The sequence below is a fragment of the Choristoneura fumiferana genome, chromosome Z (genome assembly GCF_025370935.1).
Source record: "Choristoneura fumiferana chromosome Z, NRCan_CFum_1, whole genome shotgun sequence".
NCBI lineage: Eukaryota > Metazoa > Arthropoda > Insecta > Lepidoptera > Tortricidae > Choristoneura > Choristoneura fumiferana.
The window spans coordinates 1,376,012-1,393,466 of record NC_133472.1 but is presented as its reverse complement, the minus strand read 5'-3'; the positions used below and the strand labels follow the sequence as shown (position 1 = coordinate 1,393,466).

The 17,455-nt window shown below is 40.6% G+C and overlaps 1 protein-coding gene across 8 annotated transcripts in view; it reads left to right on the top strand.

Annotated features, from left to right (window-relative positions):
• The window catches only part of LOC141434748 (uncharacterized), a 201,254-nt gene that overhangs the window by 170,366 nt on the left and 13,433 nt on the right, over positions 1-17,455 (top strand). For 2 of the 8 annotated variants that reach the window (XM_074097288.1, XM_074097218.1), the window contains 6 exons: positions 1,203-1,339; positions 2,853-2,993; positions 4,373-4,479; positions 5,728-5,825; positions 8,987-9,658; positions 13,674-13,742. In XM_074097288.1, the coding sequence (XP_073953389.1) occupies positions 1,203-1,339; positions 2,853-2,993; positions 4,373-4,479; positions 5,728-5,825; positions 8,987-9,658; positions 13,674-13,742 (1,224 nt within the window). The remainder of the gene's footprint in view (positions 1-1,202; positions 1,340-2,852; positions 2,994-4,372; positions 4,480-5,727; positions 5,826-8,986; positions 9,659-13,673; positions 13,743-17,455) is intronic. The other 6 variants (XM_074097371.1, XM_074097583.1, XM_074097438.1 and 3 more) reach the window with 6 other exon arrangements.

The window sequence follows — 17,455 nt, the reverse complement described above, 5'->3', positions numbered from 1 at the left end:
ATAGAGGGATGCGAGGCCGGCAACCCCAGGTTCCGGCCGAGGCTTGTATAGTGTTTTTCTCAAACATTACAAAATTCAAATTCAAAATTCTAATCATTTATTCAGTAAATAGGCAGCAATGGCCACTTTAACACGTCATTTTTTAAACTACCAGCGCTTTCGGAAAGACCATCATTGCCAAGAAGAATGCACCGCAAGAAACTTGGCAGAAAGTCATTTTTTCATAATAATGTAATTACAAATACTTAAAGCCTATAGTATACAATTAAAGAAAAAAGAAAAATTACAAAATGTAATCATAATAACATGAAATAAAACAAAAATAAAACAAAAACAAAACAAGAAATGAAGCTGGCGGGACGCTAGTCTGGTCGCGGTGTTTTGTGGCGGCTGCGGGCGGTGGTGCTGGGCGCGCGTTGAAACAAAATACGGTCGCATTGCCGGCCAGCGGCCTGCAAGGTTGTATGAAATCTCTTTGCTGGCCGCTAGATCGACCGCGCGCACGCAGCTGAGCCGCAGCGCCTGCAGCGCGATACTTCTCGGCCTATTATTTGTAACACAACTTCAATATTACGTGTCATGTTTGAGAAAAAAATAGTTATACATATAAGAATAAGAATAGTCTATACGTCAAACATAGGTACAGATGTAAATTATAAATTTATAAATGTAGAACCCTGTATGTTTTGCCACATGGCGTACAAAATTTCGTAGGTTTGTTTTTTGATAATTGCAGCAATTTTAGCATATAAATCAGTCAAAGCAAAAAAAAATGTGAAAAAAATAAATATGAATATGTCATATAAAAAAAAAAACAAAAGACAAAGACAAGGTTACAAATGGGTGACTTGACTGCATTGGCATTTCTGCAGGTGGTAGGACCTTGTGCAAGGTCCGCCCGGATTGCTACCACCATCTTGCTCGCTAATCCTGCCGTGAAGCAGCAGTGCTTGCACTGTTGTGTTTCGGCGTGGAGAGTAAGACAGCCGGTGAAATTACTGGCACTTGAGGTATCCCATCTTAGGCCTCTAGGTTGGCAACGCATCTGCAATTCCCCTGGCTTGCAGATGTTTATGGGCGGTGGTGATCTCTTACCATCAGGAGACCCACTTGCTCGTTTGCCATCCAGTCGTATAAAAAAAAAAAAAAAATTGGCTTTTTTTGTATCATTTTGTATAACAGTGCCTTGTTATTGTCCACAGTCCGGAGCGCAAGCAGGACGTGGTAGACGGGAAAGCGGACAGTGGGTCGGAAAGCGCTGCCGGCGGCGCCGACGACGAGTGCGCGTCCTCCACGCCCAGCAGCGGCTTCGGCAGCCTCACCAAGCGATCCAACTACGGTCAGTGGACGACGTACTTCACGCGAGATTTGACAACACTGTGTTGCTTTGAGGATGAGCTCTGGCTTCGAGAGCGTTTTCAAAAAAAAGTGTACCTACCCTTTTCTTTTTTTTTTTGAATTTTTCGAATAAATATGGTTTTTCCAACTCAGAATGAAGAGCACAATCGATTCCGATCGTTTAAAAAAATTACCCCATTTTTTTATACAACATTTTATGAGTCAGTTTAGTCACGCCCATACTGTGTACGAAAAAAACGTCGCAAAACTGTCATTTTTTTTTTGGGACATTGCTTAAAACTATCGGAATCGATGTGCTCTTGATTCTGAGTAGGAAAAACCATATATTTGCAAAATTTCAAAAATAATGAAAGGGGGTGAGTACACTTTTTTTAAAACGCCCAATAAGTTACTAGATTTTTGTTAGTTTTTCTCGATTATTTCATAAAAATTGAATGAAAATTAAAAATTTGGCCTGATAGAACTCTTCTTAATATATAAGTTGATGTGTGTACTTCAATAATTATTCGTGATGGACTTTTATTATCTTTAAAAACCGGTCATAAACATTTGTTCGTTTTTAAAGAGTATAAGTCTATCACGAATAATTGTTGCAGTAGACACATTAACTTATATATTAAGAACAGTTCCATCTGATCATATTTTTTTTTTTTTTTTTTTTTTTTTTAATTCGACTGGATGGGAAACGAGCATGTGGGTCTCCTGATGGTAAGAGATCACCACCGCCCATAAACATCTGCAACACCAGGGGTATTGCAGATGCGTTGCCAACCTAGAGGCCTAAGATGGGATACCTCAAGTGCCAGTAATTGCATCGGCTGTCTTACTCTCCACGCCGAAACACAACAATGCAAGCACTGCTGCTTCACGGCAGGATTAGCGAGCAAGATGGTGGTAGCAATCCGGGCGGACCTTGCACAAGGTCCTACCACCTGCAAATAAAATAAATAAAATAAAATAAATATATGAAATAGTAGAGAATAATTAACAAAAATGCGACGTTGCCAGCTCAGCAGGTATAAACGCTCTCAACCAATGGAAACTTATCATTTACCTCGCCTCGCACAGCACAAACAGGTGGAAACATCTCTATTGTTAATGAAAAGGCTACTTATATATACACATATCGCCTGAAACACAGGATTATCCTAGTTCAGGCATCATGTGTTACTTTTTCCTTTTAAGTCTACTAGATAAATTGTATTATTTTGTAAGAAAGTATTTTGAATAAAGATTTATTTATTATTATTTATTTATAGACTACTTTTTGTCCCGATATTCCCACGGGATAGGGATAAAATCTTAAAATTTCAACCGCTGGGCTTAGAGTTGAAATTTTGTACAGTTGTTCTTAACACAACCTCAATGAAAACCACGTTATAAATTTTGGGATTTCCCAGGGGGATTTCGTGAAATCCTGGAAGCCTCGGGTAAACTCTAGTATGTTATAAAGTAGGAGACCATAGCCTTACAACGCTAGGCGTCTGTTGCAGAAGGCCACTCGCTGCCGCTGTCTTCGCTGCCGTCCTGCGAGCTGCCGTCCCCGGACCCGGACGACGCTTACGCCGGCGGCGTCACGGAACACCCAGGTCAGTCCGGGACATGGGAACGCCGCCGAGTCGCTATCGAATTCGGTGAATAATTATTTTGGTTTTTTTTTTTTTAACGGTTTACCTGATTTGGCCTATCGTATGGTAGGTATATAGCTGACTGCAAATCGTTCATGATTTCACTCAATGAAAAATGAGACGGTTGAAACTAACCTGCACAAAATTACATGTTCTGTAATAATTTAAGTTTTATTTTTCAAATCGTAAGGGTTCGACTCCCGGGCTGAGTGCAAGTTTTTTTTTTACGTACCTACCTATGGATGCAGTTTTCCTTGTAATTATCATTTATTACTCATTTATTCCCACCCATCGCCTCTCAAGCAGAGGGTCGTGGGTTCAAACCCCGGCTCGCACCTCTGAGTTTTTCGAAATTCATGTGCGGAGTTACATTTGAAATTTACCACGAGCTTTGCGGTGAAGGAAAACATCGTGAGGAAACCTGCACAAACCTGCGAAGCAATTCAATGGTGTGTGTGAAGTTCCCAATCCGCACTGGGCCCGCGTGGGAACTATGGCCCAAGCCCTCTCATTCTGAGGGGAGGCCTGTGCCCTGCAGTGGGACGTATATAGGCTGGGATGATGATGATGAATCATTTATTAAAGTTACAATAATCATAGTGGTAGTAGAGGTTTTTTACAAGTATCAACATTGAGGGTACAATCGTAGTAGGTGTACCGGTGGTGGTAGTGTACATGGTTCCTTAGAACAGATCATATTCTTTCATATAGTTTCAGACTTCCCCATACTGACCGATCTGAATGTTAGACCATAGTAAAAGAGGAGAAGTAAGGTCACTTACAAACAAAAATACATCGCGCGGCTTAGATGTGTGCGCGCCGGTTGGCGCCGGTACCGCCCGCATCCGCCGCACGCACACACTGATGATTTAAGGAGGATTAAGTGGACGTACGTTTTGATTTTAGCTCGCTCGTCTTGCGAGATGATCAACTTTTACGTTCGCGTAATCGTACTTACGTATTTTTTTTATTAGGTATAGTTGTAAATTAGTAGTATGTAAGTGTAGTGTAATAGTTTCGTGCAGGGACACATGAAAAAATAATAGATACCTACCTATCTATAAATAATATAGTTATAGTATTATGTGTAGGTAAACATGTTTAGTGTAATAATAATAATATAGCGGCATGGAATCTTGTTTGTCTAGACACAGACATAAGACAATTTTAAGTTAACTTTCGTACTAAAATTATTTGCCGGCAGGTAATTAATCTAAAATAAACATCGACAACCCCAAGCGTCCGCGCCGGAGCAGGCAGTTAAGTCTCCTAAAGGGTCGGGGTTTACATACTTCTCCTCTTTTACTATGGTTAGACCCTTTATAATATTCTAGAGTACATTAGAGTAGTGCGGCGGTATGTGTGACGCGTGCAGCGTGTTCTAGGTGTGACCGTGACGCTGTCGGCAGGTGGCGCCGCGTGCGCGTCCTGCCAGCAGCAGCACACGCATTCGCGGAACTCCAGCAACACCTCCGGCGACATGAGCAGCAAGGTACGGCCGTGCGAAAGAGATACTTGTATTGATTGTGTAAATGATAGTGTCAATTTGAGTCGCTTAGCGCATTCACTGCCGGCAACGCATATATGCGTTCACCCGACTTTCACACAGTGCCGCTGTCAGGAATCCGCTCACATTTGAACGCGTATGTGCGTTTGCGGCATCTTGCGAAAGTTCGTAAAACAATGCCGGCATTGAAAGCGTTAACTTCAAACTAGGGTAAATTCAATTTTTTTTTTAAGATTTCGGTGTTAAATAAATGGGTAAAAAACTAGTTTTGGTACAATTTTATCGGTTAAGTATAGTTCTGTGTGGTTTTACAGTTGAAATCGTAATATTTATAAAGATAGATAAATTGCAATCGATTATATCAAGTGAAGGTAAATCCAATCAAAATTTGTTTTTTTGTAAAGAATGTATGGTTTTAATGCTGAATTTGCTGAACAGGATCGCTTTCTTAATGCTTTGGCCATAATAAAAAAATACAGCCTTTCAAATCACCGAATTAACGTTATTATCACTTTTCAATAACCTCCCAAAGGGTTAGTGTGGATTTATCTGTGTTTGAAGACAAGCGACTCATTTGTACAGTCGAGTGTAAAAATATGAACTTATTCAAAGTTTCAAAAATAATTACCACAGACTTATTCCTACGCAATAAGGCCGTAGTAACATATTTTTGAGTGGTTCGAATAGATACTTATTTTTCCACTTGGCTGTACATTGTGTCTTAGGGCCATATCACACTTGCGGGTTACAAGCGTGCTGTCTATATACATACATATCAGTCGCGGCGGATTTGTCGCGTGATCGCTTTCATACAAAATACGCTCGCTACTCGCAAAGTAAGTCGCCTTAATCCTCAATAAGTTACAGGCGATTTAGCGACCACATACATTGATTTAAATTCAACCTTATTTTTATAGTGATAAGTTACAATATTCATTGTTAAAAATATCCTTTGCCAGGTATGTATTCGATAACTCATCCATGAATTGCTTTTTCCCGGCCTCGGCAGTAATGTACTATTATTTAGGGGGTTGCAACCAAGTTATAGCCATAAACTTAAGCATTTACTGGTCGATAAATAACTTTATAAATCTTTGATGTGCCGCCCTGTAAATTTAGTGAAAATGAGTTACGATGATATTCCTCGCAGGTGTCGTAATGTAAAGTTTTAGCGGTGATTTTAGGATGAGCAAAGTAATTGTTTGTTATTCGTTTAACCCTGTATACTTCCAGGCGTCGGGCTACGGCAGCTCGGTGTCCGCTGCGTCCGCGCACTCCCGCCAGAGCTCCGAGGGCGACTCGGCCGACGCGTCGCGACCCCACCATAACAGGTCAGTGGCCATCGTAACTGAACCGCTTTGACTCGTAGTATCTTAGGTCTTGATTCAGACGTGGCAAAGATTTACTGTCATTCAGTGCAAATGGAAAATTTTCCGTTTGAATTGACCATTTTGAATTTGGACCAAAATTAAATATTAACCAAAGTAAATTTGGTTTAAATCTAATTGTGCCGAAAAATATTTACAACCAAATTTATTTTTGTATTGTATTAATTAAACCCAAATGGAATGTTGTCCATTATGAATTAGGACCATAATTACATAAGAAATAAGTTAATTTTGTCTAAATCAAGTCATAACCTAATATGTAGGCCCAAAACAAATTATTTCGGGTAAAACATATTTGTAGTTAGTCATATTTCAGTGTACGAAAATAAAAGTGATCGTTTTTATTTCGGCGTACATCAAATTTGTCTATTTTACCATAGGATAAAGGCTTCATTGTCGACAATAATCAGCATGGACAATTTTCCTTGTTGATGTACCTATTTCTTATTGACATTTTTCTGCGTTGGCGTATAATTTTGAGTTGTCCATTTTCCATTTGCACCGAATGACAGTAAATCGTGTCAAATAAATGTGACCACTAGACTTTAAACCGATTAGGCGACGCTTTGTGTTAAAGAATTCGCCCCCAGCGTCTGTTTCCGGATAAATACAATCTAGGGCTCTTCAAGGCTAGGGTGAATAGGCTGTTACTGAAGTGAGATCTCATTTGTACATCAGATGAGATAGGGGTAGGGGTTTAGTTTAAGGGAAAAAAAGTGATAATTGGTGATTTGGTTTTTATTAGTCTCCTCTTTGCTTTGATATATCTCTATATCAGAAATATTTCTATAATGAGAACAGTCAACTACAAATGGATTGACACGGTCAAACTTACAATAATATGGATACACGACTTTGTTTACTTTATGTTAAGGTTGTGCATACATTTTGTAACATTAGCTGTATCGACCTCTTTGCAGTTGACTGTACATCGATATGTTTTTGTTTTATCATAATGAGATTTTAATTTGCTACGTAATTTGATGGATTAGTACTTTGGGTGAGATCATTTATACTACTGCTTGTGTTGTAAAATGATTATAGTTTTAGCGGAGTCACGTGGTCAGGTTTGTTTGCCTTATTATTATTTCTTATATTTCATTAACCCTTTTCCAGGCGTAGTGCGTACAGCGACCACATAAATATACACAAATAAATGGTACAAAGTCAATTGAAGTCCCTATAAATATGATTTGTTATTAATTTAATCCGCCGTAGTTAAACAATATAAAACTATGATTTATTTTGTGGTAGCGTATCTAGATTCGCGGGCCCTGGAAAAGGGTTAAGGTATTGGTAAGTGGGATAAATTAGTTCTAATTCTGACCTGGAGTTAGCATCGGGTTTGGCTGTGTGAGTTAATTATATAATAAGGGATTTTAAATTTTGTCACCATTCGGGATCGAGGGTAAGGGTATGAAAAGTTTGAGGTCTAACATATACTTGTTTTTTTTTTTCAATTTGATATAGATTCGAATTTAGGCTTCGGGATGTTGCGTTTCTTGTCTAAACTATACTTCATTTTTTTAGCGTTAGAAAGATGGAAAGCGATCTTGAAGTGTCTTTTTATTGAAAAACACTTTTGAAAAATAAGTCACAGCAAATAATTAGCACGGGCATACGATCATTAACATTCTTTTGGTATCAAAGTAATAGTTTCTGTAAAAAAAGAGTTTTTCAATAAAAAAGGCTCGTCAAGATTGTTTACCCTTTTTCTAATGCTAAAAAACGAAGTATAGAGACGGTTTCGAAATGAAAATAGACTTGGAGTCCATACTCAGTTACTGTTGTTATCAATGGGTGCTATTTATGTAGAATTTCGTAATCGCTTCACGACGTCGGCTTCTGTTACCATTTCAAACGAAAATGACAGACTTTTATAAAGAATGCCGCATAAACCAGTATTTATCTAAACATCTCGTGAGTATGATTCCAAATTATTTTAAAAATGTACAGTTTTATAAAAGCTACGGGATAATTTTTATTTTAGACCATTTTTTTATTGGCAGTATTGGATATATCTAAGATCTGAGACATACGTTTTGGTCTTTGATATATTTGATTGCAGATTGTGATAAAATTTAGTTTCACTAACGTTTTATTCGTACACGTTCATTTGACTTATCCAATGGGGAGGATGGCGCTGTATATCTAAAGATGAGGTGGAAAACAGTATATTTAACGTAGATGTAAATTATTTTTTATTTGTTTATAAATTTAAAAAAATGCAGCTTTTGATCCATCCACAAACGGCAAAGTCGAGCGATCGAGTATGACTCTCAAAGATACTGCCAACGGTTTACGATTGTGAAATGGTCTTCGTTTATTTTTTTAGTGGGATGCACGATGGTTGAACTGTGAGGATGGAATTTTGACAAACGTTTGGGATATTAAACATTTTTGGTTGTCACAGAAGTGTTAGCATGGTGCTGTTTTCCTTTGAATGTTGTGTGTGCCTTTGGCCTTTTAGTTTCTTAGTTCTTTTGAAATGAGAAACCATGCTGATCTTTCTGTAATGTATATTATTTGGATGGATTTTGATATGATTTTCGTGACACATAACTATATTGGTATGATCGTGTGACGTTTTAAGGGGTGGGATTTTAAGTTTTTTTATTTTTCACTATTTTGTTTTTTTTTATTTTTTATTTTTATTTACCGCTTCACATACAGATCATTTGGCGCTCAGTCAGTATTGTTGCCTTGATGAGTGTTTACGCTAAAAGTGTCTCGAGCAGCAGCACTGCCCGAGGTACAGCTACTGGCGAGCAGCTACTTGCTCAGGGACAAATCGTTGTCAAGTCACTCAGTTTCTTAGCAAGTACTAGTTGAGCTCTCTAGTGCTGCATCTACAGGCACAAGTGTATCGCTTCGATATAGACTCGCCTCAGATTGAGCCACTCGGATATAGGTTTTATTTCAACACAGAATTAAGGTCTATTTCCGGATGTTTATTCAAGTCGAGTTGGTGTCGCGGTGTGACTGCCGAGCCGCACTGTACGAGCTTCCCGACCTAACCTCACACGTCGTAACTAACCCAGAATTTATTTGCTTTTATTAATTTTTATTTTTTTATGTCCCCTCTCTCGTCCCCTCACTCGCAGCCGCTTGTGCAAGCACACAGGTCGGGCGCAAACGCTATCGAAGCTCCTCCTAGAAAAGACGTTAGTCTCGGACAGTTCCGACGTTTACCTGACGCCGAACACGACGCTGACCGGCCCGCCCGACGTCATCCGACACGCGCTGCAATCGCCCGCTAGCGCTGAGTACAGCACCCCGGACTCCACACTCTGCAGCGAGCACTTCGCTATGCCCTCCTACTTCGACAAGAAGAAGAAGGCAGCCGCGACGATAATCAGCGCCGCCGTACACCCCCTAACCAACTTCCAAATATTCAAACAGAAATCCCTGAACACAATACCAGCGTTGATAGAGAGAAACAAACGCAACGAGGAGCTGTTCAACAACTTCCCTTTCCTCACGCCCCTCGCGCACAGAAAGAGCTCCCTCATATCCGACGCCAACAGACTGTCCGGCTGCATAGAGGACGAATTCTACAGCATCACATCGGACCCGGAGTTGGATCCGACCACGAGCGATCACATAGACGTGCGCCACCGGTTCAAGAGCTTGTCCAACAAGGCTCTCGACAAAGAAGTCAGCACCTCAACGCCGAAAGAGGCGAAGCATGTGGGGGTGTTACAGAGGTGTCACTACGCGTCCGAGCGGCGGCGGGGAGACGCGGTGCCGCTGCGGCATAGCTACACTGGCGCGAGGTTTGTGCTACTGTGTGTTCGCTTCATGCCCCCCGAGCGTTCTATCTGGCTCGTATGGTACAACTTGTCTGTCTGGTGTTCGTGACTTATGTCCGAGTTCATGTGTTCCTGGTCTGGTCTCGATGTGTGTTAGACTTTGTAATGCGTGTGTTACAACCATTATGCCCATTTTACAATGCTGCTGACCGGAATTATAAATAACCTCGCCATATTACGGAAAACCAATAGAACTAATTTCTTGTACTGGTAACACAAAATCAAATGTCATCTGTCTATTGCTGTCAAAGTTTAACGTTGTTTGCGCGTGGTATTTTAAAGTGTTATTTTGTGTTTTTGTGCGTTAAAATGCTGAAGATTATCCATAGCCTTGGAAGGAAAATAATTCACAATTTATAAAAGTGTTCTTCATAGAAAAAGTCCGAGGAATTAGAAAATATTCCTTTAAATAATATCACCGACACCGTTGTCAATATGACTGTTAGGTATCGCATAGTAAGTGTAAAGAATGTTGCAATATAAAACGTAGAAGTGCTGCCCTCGCGTCAGGTTTTTTATATTCCTGGTCAGCCTTTATATGCCATTTTGGTGGTTGATATTCGTCTGTGGCAGCTCAGAAAGATTGTCTGCGACTAGAGTAAGGCGTCGGTTCAACGGAATGCTACCAAGAAACTTAAGTACTTAAGTTAAGTTATTCATGTTCGTCTGAAGTCTTATTGTCCAACGCAATTAGAATCACAATGATTTTCACCACTTCTTTATGTCACATGGTTTAAGACGAGGGTAGAAAGAGATGGTGATTGCAATCGCGAGCGGCAGTGCGTTAAGCCTAGTTTAGACTTGCAAGAAAAATCTTGCAAGTTGCATTACATTGCGAGGCCGTCAAGCCAACGAGTTTGTAGTGGTCAATCGAGCGCCGCAATGTAATGCGACTTGCACGATTTTTCTTACAAGTCTAAACTAGATTGTAGACAATACGGCCTCTGGTCTGAGGACAACAAGGATTGGTTTTCAATGATTCCAGCTCGTCTTCGATGGTTAGTGTGCCATTGACCAATGAGGGCTATCGTTTTTTGAATTTCTAGATGGCGCTACTGTTGCGTGAGGTTTTTAAGTATGGCTTTCAAAGTCTGTTATTACGAGCTACGCGGTTTATTTATAATTAGAATAATTTTGGGAATATTTTGCAATATCTGAAATTAATTATGGCAAATATGCGTTCCGGGGCAATGAATGTCTGTGTTTTGAAACAGTTTGTCTTTCGGAACAACACGGGGACTATGCAATACTGTGGCATGCTCAATATGATATGGTACGGTTTTAAGGTATTAAATATGATTTTATCTAAACCCGTTTAGCTCACCCAAAAACAGACTTTGACATTTCGGAGACCTCACGCTACACTAGCGCCTCTAGCGAGACAAACGCGATAGCCCTCATTGGCTTGACTTGAGAGGGCTGCCTCGAACTGAAAGTCTAAATGAATATACAGCTGCGTTTCGGCGGGCAGCGGCGCGGCGAGTGTGTTCTCTGTTCATTGCGTGTGCTGCCAGGTGTCCACTGTGCGAGAAACGTTTCAGCCTCGCAATGAAATGAGAACACGCACGTCGCGCCGACGCCCGCCGACTTAAGTCTGCGTATAACTAAAAAACCTGCTTTCTAATTAAAAAAAACCGCATTCAAATCGGTCCACTCGTTGAAGAGCTACGGTGCCACAGACAGACGTACACACAGACACACATAGCGGTCAAACTTATAACACTCGTCTTTTTGCATCGGGGGTTTAATAAAGGGACTCATGAACTCGCACGTACAAAACAAAGTGTTAAATTTGTAAAGAAAAGTTCGGCAGCCGATAGAACCTCCCTCCATCCCTCCCCCCTCCTGTAACGTCCGCGGCGTACTAACTAGGTTGAGGGCGCGAGCGGGACCTATAGCTTCTCTGTATCTTTCTCTCCAACTGTTCATTCATCTGTCTTTCGGGTTTTTGTTTTCGAGGTTTTTTTTTGTGATAACTTTTTTTTACTAGTTTTATTCATGTTTTGGGTCGCAATGTACAATTTGCAGAATATTTAGGATATTTGTTAGTGCAATATTGTCGTCGTTTATTTATAATGTGTGATTTAGGTGCTGTCGTAATTTAAGTTAAATCTTTGAGGTCAAATTACGTAATAAGCTGACCTGGATCACGCAGTCGCAACTGCTAGAGCGAGAAGTCATGTAGTAAGGTAGATGTCCCTTTCTAACACGAGTTTATTTGTTAATAGGTTCTCAGTATCGTGGTATAAATGGATTTCTATTTTACCTCTCGCACGTAAAATTAGTATGGTACAAATTTATGGGAAAAAAAATGTAAACAAAAATCTCATTGTGAGACAGTGTTATCAGTAAGCCTTACCTCCGTTTTGACTTTGTTAGTGATGCTTCGCTACGCGGAGCTCCTTTGCTTTAGTAGCTCTTTCACCAGCTAAACAACCTGGGTACACAATAGTACACATCCTCAACTCCCTGGAGCTTACAACGGGTAGGAAAAGGTTGGAGGAGTTCCTTATCTACGCAGTCTTGCTTCAGCCTTTTGCTGGAAAGCCGGAGAAGACCATGCATTCTCCCGCTAGGCTCTGCGAGATGCTTGCGTCAGTCTTTTTTTTATTCTACTGGATGGAAAACGAGCAAGTGCGTCTCCTGATGGTGAGAGATCACCACCGCCCATAGACACCTGCGACTCCAGGGGGATTGTAGATGCGTTGCCAACCTAGAGGCCTAAGATGGGATACCTCAAGTGCCAGTAATTTCACCGGCTGTCTCACTCTGCACGCCGAAACATAACAGTGCTATTGCTGCTTCACGGCAGGATTAGCGAGCAAGATGGTGGTAGCAATCCGGGCGGACCTTGCACAACCACCACCTGAAAAAGTATTTTTTGTTAATCTCAATCTTGTCCGACCCTAGCCCTTTTACAAGCTTTTATTTAACTTGCAATGTATGGATCTATGTATGTACGGGTGAAATCTTGCGAGTTGAATTTGACTCACTTTCAGTCGTCGGATTGACTTGATATTTGGCATACTTAAAGCATACTTAAGTAAATCTAGTGACAATACAATAATCTGGTAGTGACATCCTGGTGATCCAGCCGGGATCGTCTCCGGATGGAACTCCTCAACTCTTAATGGTATCTACATGAAATTCGGTCTGGAAATGTAGTTTGTATGACAATGCTAGTACAGTTAACAAAAAGTGCATTCAGCAGAAAAGCTTGTAATAAAAAATATTTTTTTAACAGAGCTTTTACAATACAATAACACCAATACATAGTAAGCATTACAGAAAACATAGGTATACCGGGTTTGGCCTGTAATATGAGCAAATAATTAAAACATAGATCATACTCCTCAAACTGGACTAGACTGGAGTTCAGCGACTTTTAAAAATAAGTAGTTTTTATCACACTTAAGTTTATTTGAAGAAGCAATGTTAAGCAAAATGCTTGATGTTTGTAGCGTGACAGGCGACGTCAGTTGTGTTCTAGGATGGCGTACATTGATAGCAGTATTTAATTTGTATGAAAAAAGGAGAATTCAAAGACTCCATTATTTTTAAAAGTCGCTGAACTAATGTTGTTCAGTTTGACGAGGACGATCTATGTTTTAATATTTTGCTAGTATTACAGGCCACAACCGGTATAGAGATTTTCCAAGGTAAGCAATGGCTTACTTACAGATCACTGGTATTACTCGCCATGAGGTTTTCAGTTTACATTTTATTTGTCATTTTACTACGGAAGCCACTGCTACAGTCCAGGTTAGGTTAGGTTATGTAAACGGAACGCGACGCGTGTTCACACAGCCGCCGTGAACCGTTAACTGTGAACCAGTGAACTGTGAGCCAGTGAGCTGTGAGTCAGTGCACTGTGAGTCAGTGCACTGTGAGCCAGTGCACTGTGTGCCAGTGAACTGTGAGCCAGTGAACTGTGAGTCAGTCTGTGAGCCAGTGAACTGTGAGCCAGTGTGTTGTGCAGGCGCGGCGAGGAGTGCGGCGCGTGCGCAGCGCTGCGGGACTCGCTCCCGCGCCGCCCGAGCTCAGCGCTGTCAGTATTACCGGGGCGCGGCACAGTGCGCGTGGGGATGAATCTGTCTGTAGTCTTAGGGTCTACGCTAGCTGACGCGGTGTGTACGGAGCTGGTGGCCGCCTGTTGAACAACAGTACGAGCAGCGCTAACAGCGCGCGACGCGTGCGCAGGAGTTCACCTGCACCCGCGTCCGCGCCAGTTAGCGTAGGCCCTAACCAGTTTGATCGCGTTTCGGATTAGGTACGCGAGCGTCGATTTCAATTTTGAAATCGAATTTTGCAAGAACTAATTAGGTGCTGGTAAATATGGGCATTCAGGTGTATTAGAACATTGAGCATTCGCCTTTTTTTTTGTTTAACTGAATAACGAACAGAGTAAAGTAAACTAAAGAGTTACTAAATGTTCCTATTTCCTTTTGAGTGTACTAAAAATATGTACTTGTTGTTGTTGTGTAAAAACCCGGCATTAAAAAATTCTAAAATATTGTTCTTGTTAAACGTTTATCGGACGTTTATCGTTGATCGGTTGGCCTTACTTTTTTAAAAGAAAAATTTCAAAAGCTACAAAAACTTGACCAATATTTATAAAGGTACCTTATACAGTAAAATCTAGTCGTTTAACCTGAAATGTAGTTACATAGATACGTTCATGTTTCCAGTCAGTTGTCACTAACAAATCGACGCTTGCGCCTAATCAAAATGAAAATGTTTAGGCTACGTACGCACTTTGCGGCTAACCGCGCTGTTTTAGCGCGCTCTTTCTCAAGCGATACTTTGAAGAGAGACGGCGCGCTGAACGCGTACGTAGCCTTATTCTGCAAGTAGGCCGCAAAGGACACTTTTTCATGACAGTTTTTTGTACTATCAGCGCTTACGGAAAGACCACCATAGCCAAGAAGAAATTGTCCACCACAGATTCGTCCCCACCGGGCCACGTGCTGTTCCACCTTAGTCTTCTTTTGACGTGACAGCATGCGGCGTAGTGCAAGTATTGCTTTACACAATATCGAGGGACCACAAATAAATCTTTTTCACTTCTCACGCTCGTAAAGTTCGTGTTTATGCTGTATCTAGGCGACATAAAATGACTTTTTATGCTCTAGTGGATAAAATAAATTCTTCGTCTAAGACCAACTTAAGACCAAGGTAATCAGGTGTCAACAGCCACAAACAAAAAAGTTTCTATATATTTTTTAAATTGTATAAAACTAAAAATCATAATAAATCAGTTAACTTAAAAAAATTGAATTATTATAATAATGCATAAAAATAAAAGGTACATAGAAAGTGAATCATTGTTTCCACTGTTGCTTTTTCTTTTCCTCGCAATCTAAGTGAAAAGCAGAGTGTAAAACTCGACCATTAAACCTATTTTCCCCTCGACGTGCCTATCCACCCTTGCCGTACCGGCTCGGGAGGCTACATGAACGTCTTAGGTAAAATGTTGTACAATCTTTTTTTTTTTTATTAAATAAATGTACTGAGACATTTTAATTAATAGATTTTGCAAAATAAACACTTGCTTAGTGGAATCGCTGTTCTTTATCGGTCCTTTTTTTTAAAGTAGGGTCCATGTCGACTCACATAGTTGTTGTCATAGATATTTTTTCACTGAACATACATATTAATTGTTTGGAATAAACTTAACCTTAGCTGACCTATAGAGTTCTACAGGATGATTTAAACATTCTGAAAAATTTACGGTTTCAACGGGTAAAAAATAAAATTATGTTATGGCAATGCAATTTTGACTTTCAACAATTATGCAACCAGATAGATCAGCACCCTAGAAGTTAACAATGTCTAAAACTGCTACGACATACTTAACGACGGTTTCACGCTCGTTTATTCCCCTTTTAGATTTTGTGTAAAGCAATACTCTCGTTGTACTGTTTGTTTCGGCATTTCGGGCTTAATACTATTAACCTGTGATCATAAATGTCGTTTATGAGTACGGGCGGTAGGTTTTATTCGATGTTATTCATAGTTTGTTGGCGCGCCGATCCGCTTTCGCTGTTAGGATGCCGTCTGACAAAACTAGATAAATATGTTTTTGATAATTAATACCGTAGCGTAATAATTTCTAAAAGCGCGTATTTAGCTATGAGTTGATGAGTGACTTCTCGCCTCGGCTTTACGGGCTCCTACACAAAACTGCGATGCGATGCGATGCGACGCCTCATCGCAGGAGCTAACGATACGATTTCGTGCGGCAAAGCGTTAGTGCAGATCATCATAACTCATCATCATCATCATGATCGGCCTATCTTAGTCCACTGCTGGACAAGGGCCTCTCCAGTTCGGCCAGTCTCATCCAGTTCTTGCCAGCTAACCTGCGAAGATCATCGCTCCACCTAGTCTGAGGGCGTCCTACGCCACGCTTGCCGATTCGCGGTCTCCACTCAAGAACTCGTTTGCCCCAGCGGTTATCAGTTCTTCGACTGATATGGCCGGCCCACTGCCACTTCAGTTTGCTTATCCGGTGAGCTATGTCGATGACTTTAGTTCTGTGTCGGATCTCCTCGTTTCGAATTCGATCCTTCAGAGAAACTCCGAGCATAGCCCTTTCCATAGCTCGCTGAGCGACTTTAAATTTGTGGACCAGCCCAACTAACTAACTCATAACTAATATAATATATGATATCGCAGGAATTCGCAGGAATGCGCGATGCGAATCAGATCGTATGTTTTTGCGATGCGACCTGCGAGCTCGCTGAATTCGCAGTTTTGTGTGGGCCCTAAGTGTTTAAAGGTGCGAAATGTTGCGAATGAGGGTTCAACTTCGGCTCTCGAGTTGTCCTCTCGCCAAGGTTATTCACTAGTTCTTATTTATGCTCTATGCTAATACTGCAGGGCTACTCCGAAACTCGAAACTCGAAGTTCGTGTCGTGCGGTCTCTCTCGCTCTTGTATCAAACAGTGTAAGTGTCAGAGGGACCGCACGACACGAACTTCGAGTTTCGAGTTTTGGAGTAGCCCAGCTGGCCCTGTAGGTACTACGAAGTGCAAAATTCTAACTTCGTATCTTGCCGTCCCGCTTATGCTTATATTATTTAATACGAGAGTGAGAGGGATGGTACGATACGAACTTCGATTTTAAAATTTCGTAGTAGCCCCCCGACTCGATTCAAAACACTCATTTTTAACTTGGCGGACAGCAAATGTTTTGTCGGACGGCGTCTATGAATAAAGAAAATGTATGAAATATTTTGGTGTTCGTTATAGATTTTTGTTATCGCTTGATCTTTAAATTAAGTTTGTTATACATAGATGTTGTTTGTAATGGATATGTACGTTGTGGGTTAGGGGTTTTCCATTTCTGCTTCATGCATGATTATGATTTATATATTATATCATCATGTATCTGCTTGCTTTTTTATCTTGTTATATCGCGTGTAACGCTTCATATAAATATGTTTATATGCCCTGAAAATGCTTGTATATATGTACGATAGAATAGTTGATGGTAGGTAATCCAATTTGACACGTATATTTTCATAGTTGCCGAGTAATATCGATGGTTCATTTTATTACACATTAGTAAATTTCGTTTTTCAAAATGGTGGACAATTGGAAACATTGAAATGAATTTCGAGAGTGCTTTTGATATTTAGACAAAGCGAGGGCAATTAGGATTACTTGAGAGGCAAAATATTGCTAGGTTTGACGTTACAGTCTTGCTTGCGATTGGCTCATTTAGTTACTTAACTAATCACAAGCGCGACTCAAATGA